At 49.4% G+C, this 15546-nt stretch overlaps 1 protein-coding gene across 6 annotated transcripts in view; it reads left to right on the top strand.

Moving 5' to 3' along the window:
* The window catches only part of Chst15 (carbohydrate sulfotransferase 15), an 81111-nt gene extending 65771 nt beyond the window's left edge, over positions 1-15340 (top strand). For 5 of the 6 annotated variants that reach the window (XM_006230430.5, XM_006230433.5, XM_006230431.5 and 2 more), the window contains exons 6-8: positions 3879-4035; positions 10042-10189; positions 12702-15340. In XM_006230430.5, coding sequence (XP_006230492.1) covers positions 3879-4035; positions 10042-10189; positions 12702-12892 — 496 coding nt within the window. In that variant the 3' untranslated portion in view covers positions 12893-15340. 6 annotated transcript variants of the gene reach the window in all.
* The last annotated feature ends 206 nt before the right edge of the window (positions 15341-15546 follow it).

Here is a 15546-nt window from a genome sequence, read left to right as displayed (position 1 = left end):
TGACCTCTGTACTGAGGTCCATGGGAATGTGGTAACTAGCTGTGACTGAGTGCCCTGCAGGACATGTTCTCATTTAAGGATAAAAGTTCAACCGATACTGGGGCCACCAGAATTGGTTTAACTTGGGTGGATATATGAGCTCTGGGAATCATTCTGCTCATGAAAGTATGAAGCGTTGGGAGGCAAGAGGTTTTGAAAGTAATGATTTTTTTTCAATTGGTTATGTGTGTATGTGTGCACACTCATGCCAAAGTGTGCATGTGAAGGTCATAGGATAACTTTCCAGAGTTGGTTCTCTCCTACCAGTGGGCCCTGTGGGGGTCACTGCAAGCTGTAAGTCCAGCAGTGGAAGGATTGGAGGAGACACAAAAACGAAACTTGGTTCAGTCTGACTCTAGTTAGCCATCACTGATTCAAACTTATGGAGTCTGACCCCAGACAGTATAGTTTAGCCATATTTAAGCACAGCACAATTTTGGGGAAAAAAGTTTCCTGATGACAATTAACTCAGTTCCCTGTGTACAACAAAGCTTAACATGTAGGTATATTGAAACCTTTTGCAAAGTACATATGGCTTCTTCCTTAAAGATGGGTTCTGTTGATTTAGAAACATTGCTCAAGATAAGGATTGAAGAAGGCTAAAGGTTTGCACTATCCCTAAGATGAGAGAGAAGTGACTTAGACTGTTGTAAAATCCAAGTGCCGTCGCCCATAAGAATGGGTTTTATGAACTCAGAAACAATGTTCACGATTTGGTGGGAGAGGTTCTGGGATAAACAAGTTTAGTACGCTGGGGGATTCTGGTAAAGCCTGGCCCTATAGATAGCAAAGGACTGCCATGTTGTAAACTACATCGTTTCCAGGTATTCTGGGTGGAAGGCAGGCAAACGTCTCCTTTATCTGATGAGACAAGCCTGCCTGTTTAACTTTCCTCGCTTCTCCAGCACTTATCTGTGTGCACGAGGACGTCTTACTCACGCCATGGGTCCCAGGGATTGATCTCAGATTGACAGGCTAGGTGGCAGTCACTTTTCTTCCGAGCAATCTTGCTGGCCCAAGGCAAGTTCTTGTGAAATGCTTGCCTGGCCAAGCTGAGATAAGCAAAGTGCTCTATTTCTACCTGTGCCCTGATTTTAGGCAACCTCTGGGTAGCCCCAACTATCGTAAGACACCCTAAAAGAATACTCAGGGACATTGTGCCAGGTAGGTAAGGGTGAGGTAGATATGATCCCTGTAAAATGTCGCCTGGATTGTTATGGATTGTTACGGTGGCATGTTACGGGTGAAAATAATAAGAGTGCTCTGCCTTTCTGGCAGGGGGCATGGCCTCTGTAGCATGCGTATAGCTCAGTGCACATAGGCGTGATTCTCTGTGCAGATATCCCACTCCTAGACACACAAGGATGAGAAGGCTCACTGGAAACAGAGGTGTCACAGGGGACTAGAAAGCACAGAATTGGGTGGGGGGACAGCATACCATAGAGCCACAGTCACTTGAAGGCAGCCCAGTATCACCCTTGGTAGGAGGTGACAGCTAGGCTTTCATGAAGGGAGTCACACGGAGCTGTGGGAGCTCCTCTGGGCAGGTGTTTTCAGGAGGGGTGGGGAGAGAAACATCTGGGAAAACAAAGCCGAAAGGAGGTAATTCGTACTCCCTCTTCAAGCAGCAATGGAGTAGGAAGCACGTCCCAGGAGTTCTCAAAGCGAAGAAATTATCCCAACATCTGCTGAAACATTCAGACAGGCTTCATTTCCGGCTGTTGCCAGAGGTGTAGGGCTGTGGTGATGGGGCTCTGCTGTAGAGGAGATTGATCGAGCTCAGCTTGGAGACAGTGGAACGTGGGGGTTTATATGCAAGAGGAAGGGCTAGGAGTAGAACACTAAAGGGAAGCACTGAGGGTAAGGGGAGCCTGGCTAAACTGCTGCACCAGGATTCTTCCCTCAGCAGGATAACCAGACATCTGCTGGGCTAGGAGGCTGGCAGTCAGAGGATCAGGTCAGGGGTAGTCAAGCTATGGGACTAGGGGGTGGGTTATAGCCAAACCAGCTTAGCAATGTCTACAACCAAAACTTAAACAGATGTATTTAGTTGAAGGATCTAATTGGTTCGGATGAATTTCCCCTCCCCCACCTCCTCTGCTGGCTCCTTCTGTCCCCTCCCATCTTCTCCTCCCTGTCCCAGGGGTCTAGATATGTAGTCAAAGCTGACCTTGAACTCAATATGTGGTTGAGGTTGTCTTTGAACTCAAGATCTTTCTGCCTCAGCACTACTGAGTGCTGGAATCACAGGTCTGCACCATTGATAAATTTCCTTTAACAGCAAGATTCTTGCTAACATGGCACATTGCAAACATTAAAAAACAAAAAAAAAAAAAAAACAAAACAAAAAAAAAAACCAAAACAGACCAGTAACTGTCAAGGGAGACTGGCAACTCCTGTGGAAAATGTGGTTACATGCAAATGCGCATATATGTGGTGTCTGCTTGGACTTTTGAACATACCAGTCTGCAGAGGTATCTGTGCCTACGTGTGGGTGCTTTTATTCTGTTTGGAGACAGGGTTTTTACACCGAAGCCAAAATTGGCCCGATAAGTCGCTGCCTATTCCCACAGACCTCAAATTTCAGTGACCCCCCTACCTCTGCTTCCTAAACTGGGATTACAGGCATGAGCCGCCATGCACAATTTTTTTTTTTTTGGTTCTTTTTTTTTTCGGAGCTGGGGACCGAACCCAGGGCCTTGCGCTTCCTAGGTAAGCGCTCTACCACTGAGCTAAATCCCCAGCCCCGCCATGCACAATTTTAAATGTAACTCTAGACATCCAGAGTATCACTGGGAAGAGTCAGGAATTTCACGTGGGGTTGTAATCCTGCGTGGACCGCAGGTGGCCTGGGTTCCCCTTAAGAGAAGGGGATGAGATAGTACAGAACTTTTCATGGCTTCTCTTTGATGTGGAGTGACTTTGGAAACCCGGCTGGGCAGACAGTCTCTTCCTGAGGTAACTAGAAGGAATTTTAAACAGCAAGCTAAGAGGGCTCAGAGAGTAAGGGTACCCGCTACCCAGGCTGACAGCCTAAGTTCAATTCCTGGACATACATGGTGGACGGAGAGAACCATATCTTGCCCTCTGACCTCTACATGTACGCTGTGACATGCAACGCCACCCCAATTCCCAAAAAATAGCTGTGGAGATTTTTGTTGTTTATTTATTTTTTAAAGATTTATTTATTTATTATATATGAATACACTGCAGCTGTCTTCAGACACACCAGAAGAGGGCATCGGATCTCACTCATTACAGATGGTTGTGAGCCACCATGTGGTTGCTGGGAATTGAACTCAGGACCTCTGGAAGAGCAGTCAGTGCTCTTAACTGCTGAGCCGTCGCTCCAGCCCTGTTTGTTTATTTTTTTTAAAAACAAATGTAGGCAAGATGACCTAGCAACAAGCCTGGGCATGAGTTTCATCTCTGGAACCCATGAAAAGGTGGAAGGAGAGACCTGACTGCATGGAGCTGACCTCTGGGCTCACACTTGTGCTGTGGCTTTTGCGTGACCCCCCCCCCCCACTAATAAATAAGATAAATTTAACCAAAGAAAGAAAGAGGGGAAAAAAATCACCAACTAACAACAAAACACGGGATTGGTTAGTGTTTGGGGGCAGTGTAGACGTATCTGAGTGGGAAGGGTGGGCGGTATGTTACGAGTGGGAGGAAGAAGGGAGGGGATAGGGGGCTCATTTGAAAGAAAAGGAAGAGAATTGTCATATTTTAATAAATCAAACCAGCTAACATAATGGCAAGCTGATTTTCACTGTCACCCACATGGTGCGGTTTCACACCCTCGGATGGTAAGATTATCCGTGTATTTTATTTCGCAGGTTGTACTCAGACTATCTCTACTTTGCAAGTTCAAATAAATCCGCCGATGACTTCCACGAGAAGGTGACGGAGGCTCTGCAGCTGTTTGAAAATTGCATGCTGGATTATTCACTGCGCGCCTGCGTCTACAACAACACCCTGAACAATGCCATGCCCGTGCGTATTCGCCAAGCCGGCCTTCCAGAGCAGGCACACTCTGATGCTATTATGTGCAAGGGGCATTGTGAACAGGGTTTTAGTGCAGAGATGGGGGGCAGCGCGCTTGAATGTGCAAATGAGACTGAGCCAGCTGCCTCTGAGCAGTGGCTAGTACTGAAGCAAATGCTCCTGACTGAGAAAGCGGTGGCAGCAGCTGGGGCCTTTGAGCCTGCTGACTGTCCTTCCTTGCCTGTCACCCAGACACTTTTCATCATGCAACCCCTCCCTCTCCTAGAGACCCAGGGTGCACTTAGGAGGGCTGCCATTTCGTAAGGCTCTGCATGCAGCTCTGCAATGGGAGCAGGCAGACGGGAGGACACCTCGTCCTCAGATCGCCTCAGAGCATCTCTGTAGCATCGGGGTCTTTATTGGCTTTCAGAATTACCCACCAGTGACCAAATGCTCCAGCAAGCTCTTCACTGAAGAATGTTCTCTTCACCCCTCTGTTATTCTCCTCTGAAGGAATACACCTAACACTCCAGCCTTATGTAAAGACTCCTGCTGGTGGTGAATTCAGGAAGCTACCTGAGGTCGAATCTCCCAGGCAAGGCTTCCCGGTCTAAGTGCTTCCTCAGCAAGGCTCTTGCATCCAGACACCTGTCCCATGTAGGGCCATGTCCCAGATCGGGCATTCGCCGATGTAGATGCGACGCCGAAGAATGATTAGCATCCTCCACCTCAGGGTAGTGAGGCTGGGGAAACACAGCAGTCCCTCTGCTTGGCTACTCTGCCCACCTTTTCTTAAGTCGGGGCCAGCAAGCAGGATTCTAGGCTGTCTTCTCGTGTGCATTGCAGTTTGGCAAGGAAGATTCAGCATAGATAGCCACATTTTCAGTCAGGCAAGCTTTGGAGGCAGGCTGTAGTGTGGGTTCGTTCTGGCTTTTCCTGGCTTTGCTCATGTGTCTTAGCCTCTCTGAAATTCAATTGCTTTATTCTAGGCTGTTCTAGGGACTTGAGACGGAGAACTGTTTACATGTGCCGCCGTACTGACTGACAAACTATAGTGCTGCACCCTGGCACACGTAGGCAGAGCCCACCGAGGGGTGAAAGTGCTCCAACCTGACAGGAAAGTGATGGATGGACTCTGCCAGCATTGGCTGCCCAGCAGCCCAAGGCTGTGACTTGCTGTATCTCCCCCTCTCCCCCAGTGCTGGGGTTTGTTTTAATAGGTGGGGCTACCAAGGCTTTGTCAGGTTGCCTCATTAGATGGGGGCAATCCAAGGCCCAAGTCTAGGCTTTGAAACCACAGCTTTCTTTCTTCAGGGCTTTGGTGTGTCTCCAGAAGTCCCTTCTTCAGCAGTTGCCACGTAGCAGGCTCTGGAGGGTGGGGGAAGGCAGGTGGTCGGTTAAGAGAATTCAGATGTGCCTGGGTGTAGCCTTTCTTGGGTTGCTTCTACTTTGGTCCTTTGGAATTTCCTGGTTTTGATGATGCCATGAAACTCAACAGGAGCCTGCAAAGTAGGTGGAATGAGAGGGGCAGGGAGAGGCAGGAACAGGCCAGATGAGCAGAGAGAGGTGAGGCGCTTGGCTAGTGTGGTTCTCAGAAGAGGTAGGAACAGTCACTCAAGCAGTCACCACCCTGTTCTCTCTTTGGGAGATCTCCTGAGAATTCAGAGAACAGATGTAGGCTCATACCAGCCTAAGTCAGCTGAACGTCTTGAGTAGAGAGAGGTAGGGCTTTGGGGGTCCTGACATAGGCATAGTTGGATTTAATAGCTGTGGACCAGGGCTTCTTCTGCCATGCAAAAGAATTGGCATCTGATATAAGCAGATCCGAATGTGGCGATATTTTCATCCCACCCCGAGGTATGCCTTAGGAAATGCAGAGTCAAGCTTGATGCATTCTGGCTGCCTCTAACTAGGCTTCCTAGAGAGCTGATGTCCTCAGCTACTTCCTCCCACAGAGAAGAGGGGGCGTGCCTGATGTGCTTCCCCTCCTTGCTGTCTTCAGGCCAACTGATCATGAGAACACCATTGTGACTGGGCAGGAAGTTCACAGGTTGCTGTGTGAGTCTCTCCACCTCTAGGTGTGCTAGAGATACATCCTTATGAAATGTTTGTCAAGCCCACGGATGAGAGAAGTATCTGACTTTAGTTTGTTGCTCACTGAGTACTATCCCAAACTTTAGTTCCTCACTGATCTCTCAAATTGTTCCCACTTTACAGATGGGACCACTGAGGCTCACTGAAGGTGTTCTCCACCTGCAGCTAACAACAGCCCTGATAGCCTTTGAAACCTGTGTTCCTTGCTCTTAAAAATGGTTCCCAGACAGCAGGAGGCAAGCTCTCTAAATTTCATTTATGACAGGCTTAGCATGACAACACCATAGCTTAGCACCTTTTGTCTAAAGGAGAGCTGCAGGGGCGTGGCAGTGGACAAGGTGGCTGAAGTCCAGGAGGGACTCTGCACAGAAAGAGGAGTGGGCAATTAGGGATGGTGAGGACTCTACTCTGGGAGATGGTTTTCCCCGCTCCTGGATGGGAAGAAAGTTACCTTCTAGCTGCTGAGGCATCCCATCTACAGCATGGGAGATGTGGTTAGTCTCCCGAGTCCTGGCACTGCAGGTGTGCTGTATAGCTAGCCCTGCACAGTCTATATTAAAGCCTTTATGTGGCACCTTCCTGCCTGCAGGCCTCCTCCCATCACTACAGTTTCTCCTGCCCCATCACTGTGTCATGGCCACACATCCCCAGTTAGGTCCTCAGGTAGCCTTTGAGCTGGGCTCATAGAGAGAGGCCCTTGAGAGCTGGTCAGAAATGCAAGGTTCCTCCTAGATGTCACACATGGAGGGTTCAGCTGTGGACACGCATCTAGGCCATGGGGGATAGTTAGATGGGGAACCTGTGCACCTAACAGGCCTTCTGTGCTTGTGCGTGTGCTCCAGTATGGGAACCATGGGCTCGGGAGCCTTCTCCATACTCCTCCCATGACATGTCATCTAAGAGCTTTCCCTGCCAGTCCAAGAGCTTCTTGTCCTTCGGATCTTTCTTTACTCTGACCCACTTTCTTCCCTTCACCCCATAACAGGTGTCACGGTTGGTGATGAAAGGCATCTTCTCCTTTGTTAGTCTAAAGGTATCTCTGAGCAGTCAGGGCCATGCACTGACTAGTGTGGTGCCTGATACCATGGGAACTCACAGGGTTTTCTGAAGGGATGAAGAAATGAATGCCTGAGTGGGGAGTTGGAGGACAGAATGGAGGGTAAATGGGGAGTGGCGACTGAAATTGGAGAACAGTAAGGATTAGGGCGGTATCTGTCTGAGGCAGAGTTGGGACTGTGACCAGGTTTACCTCAAAATTAGATCCCCTCAGGTACTTTCTGGATCTCCTACTAGGTGCCTTCTGTAATTCCCATGAGATGGTCCCCAGTGGTCTTTAGACTCCCCAAGGTACTTGTTAGGACCCTGTGACTCCCTAAGGTATTCTCTGGGCTCCCCATCAGGGGCTCCCTGGCGCCTCTGGGCTCCCTATCAGGTGCTCCCTGGCGCCCCCTGAGGTGCCTCATGGAACCCATAGGGTGCTCACTCTGTACCAGAGCTTCTGTGTAGTGGAACAAGGCTCACATCTGTGAGGGACTGACCTTCTGACTTAGCTTTGTCAGGGATTAGCTGCTGAGTCCAGGCAGACCTGCCCTCCTGGTTTCTCGTTTTTTGTCAGTGAGTCACCAAGCATCCACAAGCTCAAAGGCTTCCCTCAGCCTTGGTGGTTTCTGATTTTACATAGATTGGGCCCTTGCCCTAAATAGCTTCTCTACATTGATTCTGTTTTGATTCTCTTTCTATTTTGGTTCCCTCCCTATGCTGGACAGACGTGGGGGCAATGAGACTTTGTCTGGTGCTGTCTTAGGGTGTCTTACCACTTCCCAGTCATGACGGTGGTCTTGTATGCATAGATGGTGTTTCCAAGGGGCCCAAAGCGCTCCTGGCTGAGGGAAGGGGTTCTAGAACCAGTGGATTGGAAGGATACTCGATCCTTGGAGCTAGCACATATGTAGGAATCCCAAATCTGCCTGTGAGGAAGGCCCTGTACAGTCAGGTCTTTGAGGGCAGTGGTGGACTTTTGCCAAGATGGTTTTGAAGGATGTTATGTCACCAGGACAGATGCAGGGACAGGATAAACTAAAACACTAGTGACAGTCCCTGACATTCACTTTCTTTCTTACTGGAAGCTGTCACGTTATAAAAAGTAATTTCTCTGGAAGAGATCAACTTGTGAGACCAGGCTGGCTGTAAGCTGGCTGGGAAGAGATATAAAAAGCCCGTGAGTCCCTGACCTAACATGTTGTCTCATATCTGTTCCATGTTGCAGGCTGCTTGTGTACGTGTTACTGGGACTGACACACACTTGGCTTTTTCAGGCTAGCCTTGAGTCTTGATGAGCTGGTGCAAAGTAGCGCCAAAGTGAGGTTTAGAGATGTCAGCTCGTGGATTTTGGAGGCAACAGCAATTTTCTCTAATTGTTTTCCTTCCTTTGCCTCTTCCTGCCTAGTTAGAAAAAAAAATGACGAAGTGGAAAAAGAATAGTGAGAGACGAAGCCAGTAAGCACCTTCGTGCACTTGGTCAGGTGTGTCCTTAGTGTGTTGTTAACACAGAGTTCAGCAGTTCCACCAAGAGCTGACACAAGGCTTTGCCTGAGGTGACTTGATGGCCCTGCCCCCAGGAATCACAAAATCAAGTTTGTCAGGGAGAATGAAGAAGAAGATTTGCTTCAAAAACATGAAGGCTTGGAGGAGGAGCCTAGAACTGGGAGGAGCTATGGAGGGAGAATGAACTAGGAGCTGAAAGCAGCTTCTAAATGGAGAGGCCCAGGGCCCTGAGCCAGGGCCAGCTGGGACCTGCTCACGGCTTTACAATGCACATGACCGCAACAGCCGAAGGACAGCATGTAGAAGTGATTGATGGGAGACCCATCCAGGAGCCTGTGGGTGTTTAGCAGGTGCTGTTGGGAGTGGACAGAGGGAAGGGGTATGAATAGGGAGGTGGCTGGGGTGAGTGGCTCTCCCTCTGACGCCAGCTGTGAGTTCTGGGGCAAAGTCACCAACCATCTTCAAGTTTGGTATTAGAACAGGGTTCACAGGATACACCAAAGGCTGCTGTGACCATGGCCACAGCTTATGGTGTGGCAAGGATTCAGTGAGGGAAAGCAAATGGGCAGAGTCTCTAGTCCATTTCTCCCTTTAGAGTCATAGGGGGTTGCCAGCACCTCCTAGCCATGGTCGGACCACATGACCACAATGAAGAACCTTGTCACCCCAAGCAATGGTGTCCAGGGTTCTTACTGGGGCTCCATCACATACAGAGCTCCATCAGAAGTCGCTGTGTTAACTTGATATTCTAGGGAAATGAAATGGCTCCTGTTGGGTAATTCAAGCCAGGGAGAGGCTTTAGTAGTCACTCTCAGGGCAGAGCAGAAACCAGACCCGTCTTTGAGTGGGTCAGTTCTTTACTCCTAACTTGCAGTTTGGCATGAGAGAAGGAACTGGGTAAAGATTGGAGATATGAGTCAGAAAGGAGGAGGTAGGCTTTCCTGTTCATTGGCTCCACCCCCTCATGCTTACATTTGGGGGACATCACCCACTTTCATGGTCATGGTTGTCCTTATGTATTGCAGTGTCCGGGTTGCCTTTGAGGTGCCTGTTTTTGACTTTTCGCAGTCTGCTGTGACTGACAGCAGAGAGACAGCCACCCACATTATACAAAGAACTTGTATGCCCTTGAGATCCTTTCTGTGCTTCTCACTTGTGAGGAGAGGTTGGAGCCACCTGTTGTAAAGACTAGTGCAACCCTAAGGATAGGGGTTCTTTGCACACGTGGTACAGAGCGCCTTTTGTTAAGATTGGACTTTGGAAGACAATTTGGAAGGCTAAGGTGACTCTGTGTTAGATGTCCATCATGCTTTGGGAAAGCACCTCTCAGGGCTGGGGAAGGTTTTCCTGCAGTAACACCCTCTTCCTCCTTTCTAGGTGAGGCTCCAGGTCGGTCTGTATGCTGTGTACCTTCTGGACTGGCTCACTGTCTTCAGTAAGGAGCAGTTCCTCATTCTACGTCTGGAAGACCATGCATCCAATGTCAAGTACACCATGCACAAGGTCTTCCAGTTTCTAAACCTGGGTATGTGTCATGCTTCAGACAGTGGGGCTCAGCACAAACTCCAGGGATATGGGCTTTCTCATGTGAATGGTTTTTGTGGTGTGTGTGTGTGTGTGTGTGTGTGTGTGTGTGTGTGTGTGTGTACAGGTAAGATGTCAACATTGGGATCTTCCTCTGGTGTCTCATTGAACCCAGCTTGCTGTCTTGGTTAGACTGACTAGCCAGGGAGTCTAACGGTCTAGCTATCTCTTCCTTCCCAGTGTAGGGGTTATATGCACATGCTGCCACACCAAGCTCTTTAGAGGTATCCTGCAGACTTAAACTCAGGTCCTCATGATTGCAGAAAAAAACACCGATGAGCACTTCACCTTCTGAGGGAGTTGTTCCCCTTCCCCATGGCATGTGGGCTCTTTAGGAGGGCTCTAGGTTAAATGTAAAATGGGAAGAGATGGACTGTGTGAGGCCGAGGGGCTCCCAAAGAGGTGCCAGATCAGTTCCTGTTCACCTAGTAACTGCTACATGGGGCACTGTACATGGGATGGTGGGCAAGGTCTGGAGAGGAGGCACTCCTCTGAGATTTTCAGCTTGGCTGAAGGAAGCCCAGTCCAACTCAGGAAATAACTGTATCCCAGAGGGGAAGGTATGTACTGTCACAGTGAGCCCCGTAATGATGGGGAACCCACACTGCTGAGGGACCAGAGAGGAATCAATGAAAAAGAAGAGGAGAGGGATTGAATTCTGAAGCTGCTCACGTAGGTGGCTAGGAGAGCCCTATAGGGACACGGAATGTGGAGGTCTGACTGTTGTTGCACTGGTTCTCAACCATCCTAATGCCGTGACCCTTTAATACAGTTCCTCATGGTGTGGTGACCCCCACCCATGGTATTATTTTTGTTGCTACCTCATTACTGTAATTTTGCTACTGTTAGGAATTGTAATGTAAATACTTTTGGAGATAGACACTTGCTGAAGGGGTCATGGTCCACGGGTTGAGAATGGCTGGGGTATTTATCGCATCGTGGCAGATGTTGCTTGGGAGTCTCTGGAGTCAGAGGCTCATGGCCTGCCTTCAGCCCGAGGACGCCAGCTGACAGGCTCCACTAACTGACCAGGACACAGGTTGGCAGAGGCACATACAGAGGTGAGGTGTGCTGCCTGGGTGTGGATAAGTCACCCAAGGACAACTGTGGAGGCTGTAAATGACAGACCAGGCCACCTTTCTATAGTTCCATTTAATGATCTGCCTGAGGAGTTTTGTTAACTGAACATTTCTTGAAATATATCTGGCCACCAGTGGAATTCAGAACTCTTAACTTTCTTTTTTCCTTCCTTCCTTCCTTCCTTCCTTCCTTCCTTCCTTCCTTCCTTCCTTCCTTCCTTCCTTCCTTCCGAGAGCTGGTAATAGGCTTGAATTTAGACACTCTATCCCGTTTAAGACTTAGAATCATGTTTTCTTTCATTTGGCCACCTAGAGATCTCCTGCCTAATGTGGCTGTCTTTTGGTCCTAAGAGAGACATGACTATAAGGCCACTTTTCTGTCTTGTATAACCCTGAAACACTGGGCTGTAGGAATGATTTTGGTTGGGTCCTACAGGCTTGGGGTCCAGAAGCGAGAGGAGCTGGTGGGCTAGTGACCGAGGTTGAGGCAGTGAGCAACTGTTGGCCCAGACATTTGGGATGGGGCAGTTAGAGCATCATTTGTAGCCCCTGCCGGCCTGCCCTGGGGCATCTCCCCACAATACAATTGCTATAGGTACAGGCACCACCATTCCTCCCACCCTTCTCGCACTTCACAGCAAGAAAGAGGAAGCAGGGGGTTGAGGATTTAGTTCAGTGGTAGAGCACTTGCCTGGCAAGCGCAAGGCCCTGGGTTCGGTCCTCAGCTCCGAAAAAAAAAAAAAAAAAAAAAAAAGAGGAAGCAGAATTCACTCGGGCCCAAGCCCTTTTGTGTCACTCAGGAACCCAAACTGGAAGTGATGTTGGCAGAGTTTCAGGAAACAGAAGTCCCTGTCCATAGTCACTTAGGACAAATGACGGGCCTCGAAGGCGGCCTATGTAGAGAAGATGGACATGAACTCTCAGGTGACCCAAAGGTGAGGGCACCGTCTCAGTACCAGCAGGGACCCCCTGATGGCTGGCTTCTCCAGGTGAATCCAACTGTATCTTTTTTATTTAAAAAATGTATTTGCTTTGTGTTTCTGATCATTCTGTTTGTGTGCGTGCGTGCGTGCGTGCGTGCGTGCGTGCGTGTGTGTGTGTTTGTGTGTGATGTGTGTGCCTAAGAGGGTATCAGATCTCCTAGAAGTGGAATTATTATGGATGATTGTGGACCCCTAGTAGGTGCTGGGAATTGAACCTAGGTCCTCTACAAGAACAAGTGCTATTAACCACTAGGCCATCTTTCCAGTCCAACCATATCTTCTTATAGGGAAGCCTTGGCTGAGCATGCAGGTCAGCTAGGACTCCTATGAAGTCTTCTTTATTTCAAGTGACACCTACAGCCTTACAGGACCATATTCCTTCTCATTCTAGGGCCTCTAAGTGAGAAGCAAGAAGCTTTGATGACCAAGAGCCCCGCGTCCAACACACGGCGTCCTGAGGATCGTAGTCTGGGACCCATGTGGCCGATCACTCAGAAGATCCTGCGGGACTTCTACGGGCCTTTCAACACAAGGCTGGCACAGGTCCTGGATGATGAAGCGTTTGCCTGGAAGACACCGTGAGAGCTGAGTCCCTTCTGCAGAAGCTGGGCCCACTGACTCTGTCATTGCTGTGACTTTAAAAGTCTCCAGGTGGAGAACTGTCGCCCACAGTGTGGAGAAAACCGCCAGAGCCCCACCCAATCTCCTCCTCCCAAGGCGCCTGTTGTAGGAACTACTTTGAAAATCCTCTTGCCATGTTCAGCAGCTCTGCTTTTGATCACTAGGCTCCTCCTCCTGAAGCCTTGGAAAATACACTGGGGGTAGCGTCTGTCTGTTCCCAGAGTGCCTTGGATCTCAGGAGGGCAATGGATCTCTGGCACCCAGTGGGTAGGAAGAGGAGGCTATGGGAGGCCACAGACCAGCCCTGCCCTCCATCCTCCAAGAGAGTTTGTCTGGATGTAGAGTTGGACAGCTCTGGGATCCGATTAAAGCCACGGCTCTGGGGCTGTTCTTCACGTGTTATGTCCTAGCAGGCCTTGCTTAAATTGGTAACCCCTTGTGGGCAGAGAAAAGAGCTGCTCAGAGAATGGAGGCTCTTTCATTTCTGTTTGTATTCCCAAGTGGCATCAGAAGTAAGCCTTGCTCCCTTTGCTGTGCTGAGAAGAAACCCAGAAGTCAGCTTTTGGCAGCAGGCTCATCTCGCTGACCTGTTCTGCCTGTAGACTTTGTTTATGCCCAACATAGAGAAGGAGCATCTTTAAACAAACTGTTTCTTCCACTTGACTGGCCCCGCCTGCCTCGCTTTTCTGCTCCTTTGGATGTTTTCCTCCAGTTTATATTTGGAAAGGGAAGTTCTGCTGTTAATGTCAGGATAGAACAACCTCAAGGCATTGAACAGTTGGTGCAAAAGGAAGTGAAGCCCTCCCCATTTGCAGAGGGTCACTGGAGAGCATGAGGATGCTTCCGGCTTTGGTTCTAGCTGGTTACAGGCTCCAGTCCATCTTCCTGTTGGGGGAATCGTCTATCTCCATTCTCTGTCATGTACAGCCATGTTCTGTAACTCACTTAGGGTGAGTCTCAAGACACCCATGTCCTCAGAAACACATCTCACAGACTAAGCTCGGGCCACGTGGGGTGTGACTAGGAGATAGCTTTGCTGTTTGTGGACCTTTCCAGGCCTGTTAGCACCTTGGTTTGCAGTGGATACTCTGAAAGTCTTGTCATGTTTTCAAGACCCCAGGGAATAACAGAGAGAACAATGTGAGCCCATTTGGCACACAGGACGAGGTGGGAATGTCACAAAGCTTTTCACTGGAGTATTGCCAAGGGATGCTGCCCATAAGGCTGTGTTCTCAGGTCAGGATCCTGTCCACTGGCGTCAGAAAGCGTACACATTACATGCCCGACTGTCACTTGGGCATGTGAGAAAAGCTGGGCTTTGGCAGCAGGAGGATGTGCAGTTGCTCGGCTGTGAGAGTCCTTCTGCGGTCCACCCTCGTTGGAGATGGGACTCTCGGCCCATTGGAAGGCTCAGGGAGAGCCCTGGGCATCAGCATGGACCGCGCCAATTCTGCTACTGAAGGGGCCGTGTGTCTTGAGGCCTGTGTTCCAGGATAATTCCCCCTTCTCTCACAGTGGCCACTTGGCTCAGTAGTCAGGGGGAAAGTCTGGCCTGAGTACAAGGATGCTTTGGAAAAAAAATGACTTCAGAGAAAGAAAGAGAGTGTGTGTGAGCAAGAGAGTGTGAGAGTGAGAGAGAAAGAACGAGAGCGTGAGAGAGAGCACGAGAGAGTATTTATTTGGAATACCGTGTGTGTGTGTGTGTGTGTGTGTGTGTGTGTGGTGTGTGTGTGTGTGTGTGTGTGTGTGTGTGTGTGTGCGCACGCACGCTTACACTGAGTGGGGCCCTCTCAGCTGTCGTGCTGACGGGACTTCTCCATTAGAGACATGATGCCTTCATGGATTAATTTCCCCACCAGTTAGCCTGTCATTTCCAGGACGTATCTCCACCCCGCACCAACTACAATTGTAAGAGATTTTTCTTGCGCACTCCTATGCATGTGAATAACATGTAGCGTAATTCTGCTTCTTACAGAAGTATTGCCAAAGGTATTATTTCCAATATTATTTGGTTCATTGCTGGTCTTTTTATACGTGCAGCCCCTCCCTTTCTACCATCCTTGGCCATCTAGACCTAGTTTTCTCTCTATTGGTCCCTCCCCGGGGGTCCCCAGCATTGCCTTTGCTCTTGCTCAGTTGAAGCCCCCTCTTGTTGCGAGCACAGGCAGTGTTTTGGGTGATGGCTCTCAAGCCTGTCACCCCAAACCAAAGCGAAACACAGACCTGGTACCGAAGACACTTCGTATTCCCAAAGCTGTGTGCCAGGGTGTATGACACCTTCCCTCCCTCCCTTGTCATGTAAGGTATGATATGCAGTCGCATTTATTCTGTACTTTTATTCGTATTTAAAATAATTAAAGATGGACCCACACAACTGGTGCCCAACCGAGCACGGGCCCTCCATCACAAGCTTGCTGGACAGTTGTCTCCATGTTGTTCTGTGTGTGCGAGCAAGTCTCAGGGCAGGAAGGTCAGCATTTTCTCTGCCTTACTGGAATCCTCACTGAGTATAGGGTCTCATCACAAAGAGATACTCTGTAGTGTTCACAGCAGAAGACAATCCCAGAGCAGACACAGGGCCATACTCATTCCCTGGGGAATCCTGTGGAGGCCTA

Source organism: Rattus norvegicus, chromosome 1 (genome assembly GCF_036323735.1).
Source record: "Rattus norvegicus strain BN/NHsdMcwi chromosome 1, GRCr8, whole genome shotgun sequence".
In the NCBI taxonomy this organism is placed as follows: Eukaryota; Metazoa; Chordata; class Mammalia; order Rodentia; family Muridae; genus Rattus; species Rattus norvegicus.
This window is presented reverse-complemented; position numbering and strand designations above follow the sequence as displayed.